General features: G+C 50.1%; 1 protein-coding gene across 1 annotated transcript in view; it reads right to left on the bottom strand.

The window, feature by feature from the left end:
- The window catches only part of LOC142424768 (contactin-associated protein-like 4), a 129,015-nt gene that overhangs the window by 72,406 nt on the left and 40,134 nt on the right, over window positions 1-16,475 (bottom strand). Inside the window, exon 4 of the mRNA XM_075530106.1 lies at window positions 5,952-6,099. Within this exon, the coding sequence (XP_075386221.1) occupies window positions 5,952-6,099 (148 nt within the window). The remainder of the gene's footprint in view (window positions 1-5,951; window positions 6,100-16,475) is intronic.

The raw sequence follows: 16,475 nt of genomic DNA, 5'->3' as shown, positions 1-16,475 counted from the left end.
AGTGACTATCCCCCAGGAGGGGGAGTGTGGGGTGTGGTTCGTGCAGTGACTGTCCCCCAGGAGGGAGAGTGTGGGGTGTGGTCTGTGCAGTGACTGCCCCCAGGAGGGAGAATGTGGGGTGTGGTCCGTGTAGACAAGTAGCTGTCTCCCCACCTGGTTGAAAGGTGGCCTGTCTGGGAGGGGTCAAGAAAAGAGATGACCCCTCTGCATTATCCCTTGAATGAAGTTTGTGGTCCTTCCTTCAGTTGGATCTGGGGAAGGCGAAGCCCACCCAGGGGAGCATCTCAGGCCAGGGCAGGTGGTGATGTGGGGGAGCAGAGGAGAGCTGGGTTGGTGCAGTGAGCAGTGGGTTTACCTGGAAGGTTTTGAGTGACTGGCCTATGGTGGGTTCTTTGGGGCAAGCAACCAAAAAATGTCACATGTCCAGAAAAGAGCAATGCCACCTCGTCCACCTCCCAAGTTACCACCATTGGCAGCCAGACAGAGGTGCTCCACGCCCAAGAACAGGCTTTCCAGACGGTGCTGTTTGCAGGTGCTGTCAGTTCTGACCCGTGCACTGTGTCCGTCACCCCATGGAGGGTCTTCCTCTATTTGGCCCTCCGCACCACCAAGTGTGTGAGATAAAGTCTCACCATCCTGGCTCCAAACCTAGTGCACAGGTTTTGGTGAAAAGACCCGATGGTCACCGTGGGCGGGAAAGTGTGCGTATTCGACAGGGATGGGATTCTTCACCAAGGCTCCCGGACCGGGACATTTTACCAACGTTTTCCAGAAGCAAACGGTACAGGACTGCCCTGGCATCCTCTGCTGGGACCATCCCCACGGGAAGCACGCCCAGTCCTCAGTCCACACCAGTTTGTCCTCTGAGCAACACCTATCCTCAGGTCACATGAACTGTGTCTACGAGGCGGTGTGGTCCCAATGGGGGCTGAACTGACAAGCACCTTAGAGAAGCCTGGAACATCTCAGTCCCACGCCTGCCATGCCTGTGGCTCTGCCTCTGCTCAGGAGCTGGTTGGATGCAGAAGCCTTTGGGGCTGTGGGCTCCTTAGATCAGCAGGGGAAGACATTACCAACTCCCTCTCATGCCATCTTTCTCCCCAGGGGCATCTGCCATGGTCTCTTCTTTGGATGAAACACGCCTCTCCTCCATAAATGACCACCACGGTGCTATTAGTGGACTTGTGATCACAGCGCTAGCTATAACCCATTTCCTCCTCTCACGTAGTCAATATCTGACCAGATCATCATAATATCTCTGAGGGAGTTAGTTTATTGTGCCCACCTGGCTGATAAACACATGTGGGATTAATTGAAGGGCGATGGGATAAATGGCTCAGTGAGCCATGCCTTTCTAGTTCTCGGGTCTCTTGCTTTCTGATGGCCGGACCAGGGTGCAGCTGCCTTAACCAGTTCCCTGCTTCAGCTGCCAAGGCTCACTTCTGGCAAGACATCCCTGAGGAGACGCCACATGGACCTACCCCGATGCAGCCCTGGGTGCTGGAGCAGACGTGTGGAGACCCCTGCCAATGCTGAGATGCTTACACATTCACTGACTCGGCTTTAGCCCTGCAGTCGGCATCATAGTGTGTGTTTTGTGAGATGGAGGAGGACTTTGTGGATTGGTGTTGGACATATGGGTTAATGGGCAGCACAGGGTTGAGATGTTTTCTTGATGCGCACTTAACCTTTATATAAAATTCTCTCTTCTTGCCCTATCTGGAGTCTCCCTTCCCCCCCTTCTCTGCCGTCCATCTCCCAGGGAGGAAATTATCAAGAGCTCATGAGGGAAGGGGGAGCGGGGAGGGAGGGGGAAAAAAAGAGAACCTGATGCAAAGGGCTTAAGTGGAGAGCAAATGCTCTGAAAATGATCAGGGCAAAGAATGTACGGATGAGCTTCATACAATTGATGTATGTATATGTATGGATTGTGCTAAGAGTTGTATGAGGCCCTAATAAAATGTAAAAAAAAAAAAAGATGTCAAAATGGCATTGAATAAAATTTGAATGTTACTCTGAAGAAAAAAAAAACTCTCTCTTATACATGAGTTTCTGTGGATTTGTTTCTCTAAAGTACCCAGACTAACACAATCTCAAAGTGGTCTCACAGCTGGGCTTAGACCCCTGCCCCCAGTCCCTCAACCCACTTCCTTCTTGTTTAAGTACCTGCCCTGAGGCAGGTCTCATGTGTTCATGGAGGGTGGGCATACCCACTTGAGAGTCCACACCTCTGCTCCCCTTATTCCACTGCTGGCAAGCCATCCATCCCAGCAACAGGGTCATCATGAGCAGCTACACGCAGCTGCAGCACAGCACAGGTTGCCATGGGGATGCAGTAAGTTGCCATGGGGACAGAGAGGAATGGTTTCTGACCTGGAAGTTGTCGGGAAAGAACAGGACCAGGAGGATCCATTTTCCACTCAGTGATCCAAACACAGTTTATTCCAAGTTCCTGATTGAAGTGCTTCCAACCAGACACACTGACTCCGCTTCCTCCCTGAGCTCCCTGTCCCCATGCTTCCTGCTTCTCTCATCCAGATGCTGTCCTTGTAAGGCTACCCTTTTCTTCTCTCTCGGGGGCAAGCACCTCCCTCGTGTGATTTCCCTCAGAAACCTGTCTCTCGTGGGGCTGTCGGGGTGAGCTCATGGCCAGACCTGAGGGTCACTGAAAACCATGAGCTTGGGGTTCCACCAGGCTCTCACTGACCAGTGAGCCTGCCTTTTAACACAGTATGGAGTTTTGTTCTGTCAATCTTCACTCAAATCATTTAAAAGCTTAAATCATAAAAGAGAGATGTCTGTTATGAGAGAGGGGGAGCGGGGGAGACATAGGAGTTACAGATAAACCTTCAAAAACAGAAAAGAAAAAAACCAACGGAATCGGGCTGAGTACGGAGTAGATGGGGAGGCAAAGAACCCGGCACAGGGCTGCGGTGGTGAAGCCTCCACAGGGCTGAGTTCCACCACAAACCCAAGGACCATGCAGCCTGAGGGTGACTGCCTGGTGAAGAGAGTGAGTGAGGGGCGGGGGGCGCCGGTGCAGCCTGGGACCCCAGGGATAGCTGCACTTGGTGCGCTCGGACAGGGTGTGACACTGCTGCTGGTTCCTGTCAGAGTGGGCCGCCGGTGCTGCCGTCTACGTCCATGGTGCCAGTCACTGTGTCAGCCCCACTCCAGAGGGTCCCGCTCATGTCTCCTCCCAGGGTGTCTTTTCTAGCGACTGATCTTTCCTGATGGCGTGAGATTGAAGGGGCATTCCAGTCTCACTTGTGCAGAGACAGGCTGGTCGGTTCCTCCGGCGTCTGGGGAGTATGTTCCCAGGGTGCCTCACCAGCCGCCCTCCTTTCCCGTGGTCCACATGGGGTGATTGAACAGGTCACGCGAGACCCTGGCTGGGGTCAGGAGCACCTCACAGAGACAGCTTTGCTTCTTGTGATTCACTATGCGTGTGTGGGGGGGTGGGGTGGGGTGGGGTAGGGGCATCTAACAACTGAAAACATCCATGCTAAAACACTTGGGAAATGGAAGCCGAGTGTGAGGAGAATACTCCGCACTGGGGACCCTGTCTTCCTCCTTGACTGCTTGGGGTGTGGCATGGACAAACAAGGATGGTAGTCACTGGGCATGAGGGATTGGGGGTCAACTTCACTGCCATCAAGAGCCGTTGGGTGAGGGAAACAGAACCATGTACATTGATGAGCTTTTCACTCAAGGGTCCTGCCCCCTGCTGATGGAGTGGCATGGAAGGGCTGGTGCTCAGACAAAGCCTGCTGCAGTCAGTGGGGTGGAACGTGGAAGGGCCCCAGCAGGAGCAGTGGCCTCGGGACTCCAAGAGGTGGGTGGCTTTTCACCAGGTGGACAGTGTGCTTGCCAGGCTGGGGCTGTGTGTGATAGTCCTGGGCTCACAATTCACGTGGCTGTGGGGCATGGTGGTTCCCAAGATGGGGGCCTTGAGCGAATGACTGCTCTTGGGGAGCATGAGAGAAACAGTCTTATTACCACAGAGAGGCGCCCAGTGCCCATGGCCCTGGAAGGTGCTGCACCCCATCTGAAGAGACTGGGCAAGCCTACAAGGCATAGAGTTACCAGGGGAGTTACACAAGTGGGATTAATTGAAGGGCGGCGAGATAAGTGGTTCGGTGAGCCTCGCCTTTCTTGTCTCTCGCTCTTTAATCATCGGACCAGTGTGCAGCTGCCTTGCTTTTTCTGCGCCTCAATTTAAAGGGCACACTACCTGTGGGACGTCTAGCCTGTGGACTGTGTCACTGCAAGTTGAGGTCCCTTTAAGACCACATGAATGAAATTTACATCTCTGGAGCTGAGGACTGACAGCTGGTGACCTGGCTGACAGTTGGTGACCTGCCTTGCTGTTTGCTGCCTGTGCTGGGATAGTCTGGATCTCTCTACAGAGGACTACCTGACGGCCCTCAAGACTTGAAGGACTGCCTGTCTCACAACTCTCTCACGGGAGTGAGTAGCACTGAGCCATTTATACTGTTTTATAATTTAACTGTTCATTTCTTGTATTATATATCAATCTGTTTATAACTTAACTGTTCACTTCTTGTGTTATATATCTATTTATAATTTACCTGTTCATTTCTTGTATTATATATCTATTATATATCTATCTATCTATCTATATATATATATATATATATAATTATCAGCAATCTGGTTTTATCTCTCTAGAGAACCCTGTCTAACACACCAGGTGAGCTGCTAACTGCAAAGTCAGCAGTTTGAAAACACCAGCTGCTTCTCAGGAGAAAGATGGGGCTCCCATAAAGAGCTGCCACGGGGCAGTTCTTCTCGTCTCCCAGGGTGGCTGTGGGTCAGCATTAACTGGAGGGCATGGAGTGCATCTCTGAAAGCACAGGAGGCAGCCGGGGCAGCACATGGAAGAGACACAGCGCCCAGAGGCTCTGTGTAGGGCAGGTGAGGGAGAAGAAGGCTGGGAGCTGGTGAGTGGGGAGTCCTCTCTGGGCCTCTGGGGGAGCAAAGACACATCGCACCTTGCAGCTGCATAATGTGCCCCATGCGGCGTGGAGAGCTGCGGCGCTGTGACCACGATGGGGAGCGGTGCAGCGCACAGTTCATAGCGTGGGGCCGCAGCTCCTCCCTCCACAGGCAGATGTCCTTCCTGCATTGCATGGACCACCCTCCTGTTCCAGTGAACCATCCCGAGGAAAAGGCGGAATGCCTTTGTTCTGACCACAGGCACTGGAGCATGGCCTGTTACAGAGGAGAGGGCCAGGCGACACCGCCCTGGGCGCTGCCAGGAGCAGTGGGGGAGGCAGTTGCTATGGGGCAGCAGGCGCTCAAAGAGGGAGCAGCAAGGCGGGGTGGGGGTGGCGGTGCTGGCCAGAGCCCCCAGGCAGACGTGAGGGTGTCTGGAGTGAAAGGCGGTGGTGGAGGTGGGGGCAGGAAGGAGCTGGCGTAAATGTCCCTGAGGAGCACAGCCCACGCAGATACAGCTGCAAGCGGTATGCTTCCACATACTGAGGTGAAGGCACCGACCTGGCAACGTCCCCTCAGTCCCCCTTGTCCTTCAGCCTGGGCCCTGGCTCCCAGCATGCCCGGACAGCCTCCACCTGGCGTCTGGCTCCTCCGGGACAGAGGTTGTTGATGGGACACTGAGTGACCAAGGTCAGCGACACCATGCTCCGTGCCTCCTTGAGGGGCCTTAGTGAAACTCTGGACACCAGGCCCCCAGGAGAGCTGGTGCCATGCTGCCCAGGTGGCATTTTCCCTGCTCTGTCCACTCACATGCCTGGCCTGCACCTTCCCTGTGCCACTCTCTGGGGTACAGCCCAGCGCCCCCAGGACCCATGCTGGTTGGTCACTCACAGGTGCCCACCCAGTGCCCCACACCCTCGGGTGCCAACCAGTGCTCCCACACCTGGCACTCACAGTAAGCATCCAACCAGTGTCCCGCGCCTGGCACTCACGGTAGGCACAGCCGTAGAGCTCCACACGCATGCCGATGCGGCCGTCTCGATGCCAGGTAGCTGGCAGGAAGCGTAGGTGCCGGGATTCCAGTGGAGGCCGCAGCCGGTACAGCACCACGCTGTCAGCATTCGCATTCCCAGGGAAGTCCTGTAAGGGTGACAGGCTCAGCACCAGGCTCCAGGTCCCTCCCCTGGCCTCACCACCCCCCTACCCTAACTCCCACCCCCAACCCCTGACCGAACCAGGGCCTCTGTCCCCAGAGGAACTACAGGTTCCATGGAGAATCATTCAATCCAAGGCACCCTGGACGTGGAGGACAGCGGCGGTGGGGGGGGGGGTGTACTCTCAAGGTCCCCAGGGACCCCACCCAACTCTGGGACCAAGGCAGCCTGCACGCAGGGACAGGACAGATGAGGGAGGGACTCCCTCAAGGCAGAGACAGGGGCCTGGCACCTCTGTTCCCCACTAGCCTCCAGAGCACCCCAGGCTCATATTGCAGACTGGTTGCTTTCTGGAATGCTCCTGACGGTCTTATCCCCACTGAATGAGCTGGCCCTTCATGTTTCAACAGCCCAAGAGGCTCCCTGTCCAGTAGCGCCATTTAACTTTCGTCTCTTGAAATGCAAATGCAGGAAGGGACCTGGCAGTGTGAGTGTGAGGTTGTGCGTGTGCCCATGAGCAAGTCTAGCCATGCGTGTGTGCTATGTGCATGCATATGAGCAGGTATGTGTGCATGTGTGTGCTATTCCCCATCACATGCTTATTGACAATGTTGCACTTTCCTGAGCCCTGTGATCCCAGACAGCAGTGACGCTGAGAAACCCACCACCTTCTGATTTATGAAATGCCCTTTTCCAAGAACGCCCCCTGCCCCCAATGCCCTCTGCCAAGACCCTCCCCCCCCCCGCCCACCACACACACCAACACCCTGGCTCCCACCCAAGGCTTAGCTGAGATGCCAGATGTCCCAGCAGACTCTCCAGGTGGTCGTTCTGTGCCTCCTGGAGGATAAGCTGAGATGAGTTTTCATTCGGAAAAATGTAGGTTAACCAAGCTCTTGTTCTTTGCTCCTTCCTCAAGAGGGTGGGCCACACAGAGTCAGCAACTAAGAGCAAGCGAGCAACTCACTTTCCACCTTTCCCTTAGCGACAGCAGCTCTCCCTCTCTGGAAGGGAGCTGGGTTTACACCAGGGGCTGCAACAGGGGCTCGAACATGACAGCACTAGTGAGAATGGTGCAGGCTGGACCGTGTTCCCTTCTGTTGGGTACTGGGTCACTGTGAGTTAGTTACAGGCTGCCCTGGTGGCACTACCGGGAAAGCATTGGACCACTAACCCCAAGGTCAGCTGTTTAAACCCAGGAGTCTGATTCCACATAATGGCAGTGGGTCTGATGTGGGTTACATCAGTTACAGTGGTATAAGTTATTTAAACTTAAGCAGAAAAAATGAAACAGTGAAGAGAGGGGAGATTTAAATTATTTTTTAAATCACTTTATCGGGGGCTCATACAACTCTTATCACAATCCATACATACATCAATTGTGTCAAGAACATCTGTACATTCATTGCCCTCATCATTCTCAAAACATTTGCTCTCCATCCAAGCCCCTGGCATCAGCTCCTCATTTTGCCCCCTCCCTCCCAGTGTTCCCCATAACCCTTGATCATTTATAAATTATTATTTTGTCATATCTTACACTGTCCGACATCTCCCTTCACCCACTTTTCTGTTGCCTATTCCCCAGGGAGGAGGTTATATGTAGATCCTTGCAATTGGTTCCCCCTTTCCACCCCACCTTCCTCCAGCTTCCTGGTATCGCCACTCTCGGCACTGGTCCTGAAGGGATCATCTGTCCTGGAGGAAGATTTAAATTCTGCCCATTCATTCAAAAGCAGCTAAGTGCATCGAGAGCAACGCCCCACTCTTGTTTGTCCCCGTTGTGCTTTTCGGCAGATACTTCGGGTTGTTCTAAGAAGAGCCTTTCCACGCTGGCTTCAGTGTCAGTTTCTCTCGCATCATCATCCAAAGCTCCACTAAGATGGATTTAACCTTCAACTTTCCAATGGGAATGTTTCCTGCAGTCGGCCAGCTGTTGTCCAGTCCTGATCCAGCCGGGCTGCAGTCCAGGCACCATCTGTTGTGCTCCGATGACCCCTCACAGTTTGCTATGGGCCCAACCCTGCTCATCACTGAACACAGAACCTCTGGAAGGTTCAAGTCCTGCTAGTGTTGTTTTTAAGGCAATTGAATGTCTAACCATTTTCCCAGGTGGAAATTTAAGTTGGAGCTTTACAAAAAGTAATCAAAGTAACAAATGTTTTCAATGCTCATGCACTGTTCTTATCTTGAAAATAAGGAGTTCAAAGTATTTTGGACTAGGATTTCAATCAGCCTTCTGTAATCTCTCCAAAGAAGGGTGGTCCTGGAAGCACCATATATATCATTATGGGTTGATTTATATTTCCAAAAAGATAGATTTAAGCCCTAATCTTGGGTATCCACAGAGGTGAGTGGCATGGGGTCAGGATATTTGAAGGTGTAGGTTACCATGAGGTCAGACTGGAATAAAGAGGGTCCTAATCCCATCTGAGGCATTGAAGTATGTATTGGTTACACCCCGGGCTGCTAACTGCAGGTGGGGAAATGATGATGGTGATAGAAATGAGGGAAAATGGTGATGGTGATAGAAATGAGGCCAGAACCAAACGGAGAGCATTGCCAAGATGACGATAGGAGATAAAAAGGACAAACCTGACTTGAACGGTTTGAGCCTGATACACGTTGGGCCTAATCTGGTGTTCAATATTTTCTCTGTGTGTGCATTTCATATTGTGGTTTATCTCTAATGTATTTGGTCACTATGGATAGCTTTCTTGAATTTTTGTTAGGTGTTTTTCTGTTTTTTTTTTAAAATATTAAACCCAGTATTGATGAACCTGTAGAGGCCAACAAGTAGAATCCTGCTTCCTGGGAGGGTAGGGCAGGGGGTGTAACGGGGAGCTGATATCACGGAGTTCGAGTAGGAAGAAAATGCTTTGGTAGCATTTGTACAAGACTGCGTGACGTGACTGACATATGAAATGGTGTGATAGCTATATGGTTTTGAAAAAAAAAAGTTAAAAAAGCTGCAAGACCAAGAACTTGTTCATAGCAAAATCTTTTTTCAACAACACAAAAGGTGGCTCCAGATGGAGGTCAAGGATTGTGGTCTTCAGGGTGGGTTACAACTGAATGTGAAAAAGACCCAAATCCTCACAACTTGACCAATTGGGAACATCATGGTCAGTGGAGAAAAGGTTGGATTTGTGAAGGATTTTGTTTCGCTTGGACCACAATCAATGCTCAAGGAAGCAGCAGCCAAGAGATCCAGAGGCATTGGGTGGATCTGCTGCACAAGACAAGGCCTCTTTAAAGTATTAAAGAGCAAAGGTGTTCCATTGAGGACTAAGGTCGGCCCTACCGAAGCCGAGGTATTTCCCATTGACTCATACACACATGAAAGTTGAACACGGAGTAAGGAAGGCCAAATGGGATCAATGCATTTGAGTTGTGGTGCTGGAGAAGAATTTGGCAAGCACCCAGACTGCTGAAAGGACAAACTGTTCTGTCTTGGAGGAAGCAGGGCCAGAGGGCTCTTTAGAGCAAGGATGGCATGACCTTGTCTTACATACTTTGGACATGTTGTCAAGAAAGACCAGGCCCTGGAGAAGGACACCATGCCCAGTAAAGTAGAGGGTCAGTGACTCAGAGGAAGGCCCCCCAAAGAACTGGACGGACACAGTGGCTCTAACAATGGGCTCACGCATAGGAACAATGGTGAGGGTGGAGCAGGACCAGGCAAGTTTTATTCCGTGTCATAGGGTGACTAGGGGTCAGAATGGATTCGATGGCACCTAACACGTCTCTGAAGAGTTAGGGCCTCAGAAACTCTCAGGGGCAGTTCTGTTCTGCCCTACGTGTGGCCATAAGTCAGAAGTGACTCAATGGCAGTGAGTTTGGATTTTAGGTCCATGTGAGTGGTGACTTTACAAAAAAGATACACACAGGTCAGGGCAAGGACTGCCTGATCCAAGTGATGCTGTTTCTGATGGCCTCATAAGCTTGCCAGAATCGAACGACGAATAAGGAAGACCAGGGAAGAACTGATGCATTGAGATTATTGTACTGGCAAAGAACAGTGACCATCTCCGGGATTACCAGAAGAACGGACAAGCCCACACTGGAAGGGGTACAGCCAGAAACCTTCTTAGAGGCGAGGAGGATGGAAGACTTCATTGCACACATTTTAGCCCTGTTACCAGCAGGGCCAGTGCCTGGAGAAGGACACTGTGCTGGGGAAAGTCGAGGGCAGTGACAATGAGGAGGGCCCTCCATGACAGATGGACACAGTGGCAGCAGCAGTGGGTTCACACATAGCCCCACGCGCGAGGCTGTCAACGGCAGGTCACATGCACACACACGCAGTCAGGAGTCCACCAAACTTTTCGAGCTCACAGTTTATGTACAACACCATGCACACATCATTCTGAGAACACACACAAACCTGTACTTGAGATGATTAAAGTGAAGGCTGAACCGTGTGGCTTTCACGGAGATATCTGCAACCACTCACAGTCTCAGGTACACGAGTCCCCAGATCTGAAACATACTTAGTAAGGAGACGAGGTATTCATTCTTAAACAGGAAAAGACAAGACAAGGACACAGCGCTGGGACGAGGGAGACGATTTGCCTTGAGTTGCAATGGTGTCCAAGGGTTTGCTGAGATTGGGAGACATAAATAAGACACTGGAGGGCAGAGAATACGGTCCCAGGAGCACGGTCCGTGGCTGATCAACACATCACAGTTGGCAGGTGAGAAGACCATGATGGAGACACATACTTGTGCAGGGCACCATGATGGGGACCATGATGGGGACACATACTTGTGCAGGGCAGAAGAGCTGGTGAGATTAGCCCAGGATCCTCTGGCCAAGGGAGTCAGAATGTGACTCATGACCTTGCGACTCCAGCACCCAGTTCTCATTAAGGACACGCCACTATGTGAGTCCCTAAGGACTTTGTTGCTTCTCTGGGACTGGCCAGGGGAGTGACAGACATCCACCGTCTAGGACCCTCTGTCTGCCTGAGGGCAAAGCCAGTCCTGTTGCTGGTTAGAGGTCAGGGCAAGTCAACGGAGGTTGAATTTATGTGGTGACGTAGACCTTTTGTTACGTTGTTGAAGTTTTATATTTATATTAGATAGTAGACTCATCTGACAATGGTTCTCAAAGATTCTCTCAGTCTCTAGGTTGTCTTTTCACTTCTTTTGATCAAACCTTCTGATGGGAAAATGAGGTCAAGCTTATGAGGGCCCGTTTAGCTATTTTGTCTTTTGCTGATTTAGCTTGTGCAACTGGGTCAGATAACCCATTATTATTCCATGCTAGTTTTGATAGCTACGCCCGTCGGGCTTCACTCTAATGAGAGGAGGGGGCGGGGAGGGGGGAGAGGAGAGAGAGAGAGAGAGAGAGAGAGAGAGAGAGAGAGAGAGAGAGAGAGAGAGAACAGCAGTACTTCGACAGCAAACACGCTGGTCATAAGCCTACTTCCTCAGCCTCTGTGTATTCCAGCCTGTGTATCTGCCACTTCCAGCAAAATCTCTCCCTAAAATTAGACTACATGATGGGGAAGCAGGGGCAGCTTATAACACTTCATGCAGGGGTGGGGGAACACAATAAGGCTACTGTGCCCTGAGGATGACCGGGACCCTGGGAAGACACCCAAACCCAGCCCTGGACCAGGAGAAAGAGAGAGAGAAAGCTGAGACATGGCAAACGCAGACCCCAATGCCGCCCCCCTCCCTGCCTTCACCTTTCAACTCCTCCCCAGGAACAAACAAAGGGAATGGAAAGTCACACATCAGAATTTTCTGGGGGCTGTAGCGCTAAATGTAAAAGGTTACAAATAAAGCCATTGCAATTGGACAGCCCCTTACAGAAGGGTCACGGGAGAGGAGATGAGCCACTCAGGGTGCAGTATAGCACTGTTGAAACACAACTTTCCTCTAGTTCTTTAATGCTTCCTACCCGTCACTATCATGACCCCAATTCTACCTTACAAAGCCCGCTAGACCAGAGCCTATACATGGATACAGATAAGAGCTGGAAACACAGGGACTTCAGGACAGATAAATCCCTCAGGACCAATATTGAGAGTAACAATATCAGGAGGGTAAGGGTTAGGTAGGGGGAAGAAAGGAGGAACCAATCACAATGACCGACATGTAATTTCCTCCCAGGGGGATGGACAACAGAAAAGTGGGTGAAGGGAGACATCAGTCAATGTAAGACATGATTTTTTTTTTAATATAAATTAGAAAGGGTTTAATAGAGAAGTCTGAGGGGCTGGCCCCAGTCCCAACTATGCGGACAACCGCTCCCTGCCTCCCTGCCCCCAAATAATTCACTTCAGAGGACAGCACTGAAGCTATAGCTCAGGGAAAGGGACATGTCTGATCAGAGCACACAGGAGCAAGCGAAGGGGGAGAGAGAGAGAGTGGAGCATATCCTGGACCCCCAAGCCCTGAGGATGATATTTCTGCTCAGAGCAGCCAATGCACAGAGAGGACCATAGGGCCAGTTCCACCATGAGACAGGACTGCCCTCACTGACCCATAAGGCTACGGGGGTCAACACTGGAGACACAGTGAGGGAATTGTGCCCAAACTGACTCCACCATACCAGGGCGAAATGCTAAGGGAGTGCAACAGAGCAGCAAAACAATGAAGGCCCCAGGGAATGCCAAAAATAAACTGTGGGACCAGGGCATAACACCCATCAGACTCAACCAGAAATCACTCCTAAAGGTCAACACACAGACTTTGAACTATTTATAGGCTTTTCCTTGGTTTCTTTGTTTTGTTTTGTTGCCTTGTTTTGCTCTGTCTTATTTTTGTGCATATTATTGTCTCTGCATGTCTATCTAGATAAGATAGGCGGGATAAATAATCCAGAGGAGAAAACAATGGGATCTATGGTTCTAGGAAGAGGGGGAGGCAGGGGAAAGGAAGTGGGTGTTAATAAACCCAGGGACAAGGGAACAACAAGTGATCCAAAAAACAATGGTGAGGAGGGTGTTGGAGGCCTGGTAGGGCTTGATCAAGAAATTACTGAAACCCAAATGATGGCTGAACATGATAGTCGGACAATAGGAAAGTAAAAGGAAATAGAGGAAAGAACTAGGAGGCAAAGGGCATTTATAGAGGTCTAAATACAGGCATGTACATATGTAAATATATTTCGATATGACAGGGAAATAGAGTTTTGTACATATTTATAGGTTTAGTATTAAGGTAGCAGATGGACATTGGGCTTCTACTCTAGTTCTCCCTCGATACAAGAACACCTTGTTCTAATACCTGGCATTTTGTGATGCTCACCTTCCTGACACAATCACTGAAGACAAAGTAGGTGCATAAGAAAATGTGGTGAAGAAAGCTGATGGTGTCCAGTTATCAAAAGATATAGCATCTAGGGTCTTGAAGATAAACAAGTGGCCAACTAACTGTGAGAAGCAACAAAGCCCACATAGAAGAAGCTCACCAGCCTGTGTGATCATGAGGTGTTGAAAGGATCAGGTATCAGAGAACAAAAAAATCATATCATTTTGAATGAGGGGGAGTGTGGAGTGGGGACCCAAAGGCCATCTGTAGCCAATTGGACATCCCCTTACAGAAGGGTCTCGGGGAGGAGATGGAGCCACTCAGGGTGCAGTATAGCACCGATGAAACATACAACTTTCCTCTAGTTCTTTAATGTTTCCTCCCCCCACTATGATGACCCCAATTCTACCTTACACAGCCAGCTAGGCCAGAGCACGTACACGGGTACAGATCAGAACTGGAAGCACAGGGAATCCAGGACAGATAAACCCCTCAGGACCAATATTGAGAGTAGCAATACCAGGAGGGTAAGGAGAAGGGGGGAAAATGGGGGGGGGATCACAATGATCTACATGTAACCTCCTCCCAGGGGGATGGACAACAGAAAAGTGGGTGAGAGGAGACATCAGTCAGTGTAAGACATGAGAAAAAGAATAATTATAAATTATCAAGGGTTCATGAGGGAGGGAGGGTGGGGGAGGAAGGGGAAAATATGAGAAGCTGATACCAAAATGTCAAGTAGAAAGAAAATGTTTTGGAAATAATGATGGAAACAAATACACAAGTGTGCTAGACACGATGTATGGATGTATGGATTATGATAAGAGTTGCATGAGCCCCAATCAAAGGATTTTAAAAACAAACAAGCCTTCCATCATCCCCGGAGAAAGCACAAGGGGGAGTCTAAAAGCATTGGCCCCAGGGTCCCCACCGATGTGTGCATAGGGGCTTGGCTGCAAGCCAGGGTTGTTTCTTTAATGACTTCCTTGACATGAAATCCAGAATAGGTAAATTATAGAGACAGTCCCTAGATCAATCGATCCTTAGGGCTATGACAGGGGAGGCTGTAAGAGCAGGGGAAATAGGAAGCTCACAGCAATGGATACAAGAATGAAGAACATGATCTAAAATTGATTGTAGCGGTGACGGCACAACTCTTGCGTACACTTAAGCCATTGAATTGAATCACACACGAAGTATATGTCAATAAAATAAATGCTCCTGATACACATTTTTAAGAAGACACGCAGCAATAACTTTACCTTTTGATATTTTTGCTTAATAAATATTTCTATGATTTTTATCAATAGTTGTTGACTTATCCTCATGTGTCTTTTGCTCTGTGTGTGTGTGAGAGAGAGAGATAGAGACAGAAACTGGAGCAGTGCAATGGAAACAGTCACATATATGTTGCAAAAAAACCCAAATCCGTCCTTTCATATGATTACAAGAACACGTTTCTGAATGGCCATAAGGAGCCACTTGGTTTCCAGTTGTTTCTGTAGCATGAAGCAGCCCGCCACAGCAAGCTCACATCGTAGCTGGTGTCTGAGACTCCGTGGGAGTGGAATAAAAACTACACTTTAAAGACCTTTATGGGTTGGATATGGAAATAGCAGGGGAAGGCAGAGCCTGCTCTGGAAGACGCCTCCTCTGACACAGCAGAAAAGAGCCCCAGGCAGCTCTGCCTGGGGGCTCAGATGGAGGGCACCCAGGACCAGCCTTGCTCAGGCTGTTGTGTTGTTGCTGATGCTCATGCCCACTCGAGAAGGGGAGTTCAAGCGGGACTAGAAAGCCAGCCAGGCGCAGTGAGTTGTGGAGCAGGAGCATGTCTCAAAAGCAGATGGTGAAACCAAACAAAACAGTGTGCCAGGGCCCTGAGAGCCAATCAAAGAGATACAGATGGCACACTGAGCAACCCTGATTCTTGACACACAGCTCGGCTTCAGGGAAGAGGAGGCAAGTCTGTGGTGGCCCTGCATGGGGTTGGCCCAGATCCTGCCCACCTCACACACAGTCCTGTAAGTGGTCTTGTTGAAACCAGCCTCTGGACAGGCAAGGGAGGGGTCATTTCAAGGTCCTTTATAACCCCGCAGCACCGCTTCAACAGACTGAGTGTAGAAAACAAAGAGCTGGGGTCTCGGGGGGAAGTGGTCCCAGACGGCTGTTGAGCAGTTGGCTACAGGTGATTAACGCTGATGAAGACGGAGAGATGAATGTACGAAGATGAACAGTCTATAGGAGGACTGCACTGAAGCTGGTGGACAGGTAAATGTGCGCAGGTGAGCATCTATAGGTGGACTTACTGATGATGATGGAGAGGTAAATGTAGGTAACATGTCTATTTGTAAATGTTCCTCCATGGCAGTCCTCACATATGGTGTCTACATTTTGCTGTAATCAGCATAGGAGCATAGGTTAATAACAGTGGAAGTCAGCAGGTCTTATAAAAATATTCCCCTTGCATTGGAGGCCTGGGAGGGTGTGACCAAGGGTAATGTAACTGAGAGGAATTACTGTAACCCAAATGAAGGCTGAGTATGATAGTGGGGCAAGAGGAAAGTAAAAGGAAATAGAGGAGAGAGCTAGGAGGCAAAGGGCATTTATAGAGGTTTAAATAAGGACATGTACATATGTAAATATATTTATATATGAGGATGGGAAAAGATTTATGTGCATATATTTATAGGTTTAGTATTAAGGTAGCAGAAGGACATTGCGTCTCCACTCAAGTAGTCCCTCAATGCAAGAATACTTTCTTCTATTAAATTGGCATTCTACGATACTCACTTTCCCAACACAACTGCTGAAGACAAAGCGGGTGAGTAAGCAAATGTGGTAAAGAAAGCTGATGGAGCCCGGCTATCAAAAGATATGGCATTTAGGGTCTTAAAGACTTGAAGGTAAACAAGCGGCCATCTAGCTCAGAAGCAACAAAGCCCACATGGGAGAAGCACACCAGCCTGTGTGGTCACGAGGTGTCGAAGGGATCCGATAACAGGCACCAAAGAACAGAAAATCACATCATTGTGAATGAGGGAGAGTGTGGAGTGGGGAACCAAAATCCATCTCTAGGCAACTGGACAGCTCCTTACAGAA

The sequence above is a fragment of the Tenrec ecaudatus genome, chromosome 13, assembly GCF_050624435.1.
Source record: "Tenrec ecaudatus isolate mTenEca1 chromosome 13, mTenEca1.hap1, whole genome shotgun sequence".
Taxonomy (NCBI): Eukaryota; Metazoa; Chordata; class Mammalia; order Afrosoricida; family Tenrecidae; genus Tenrec; species Tenrec ecaudatus.
This window is presented reverse-complemented; position numbering and strand designations above follow the sequence as displayed.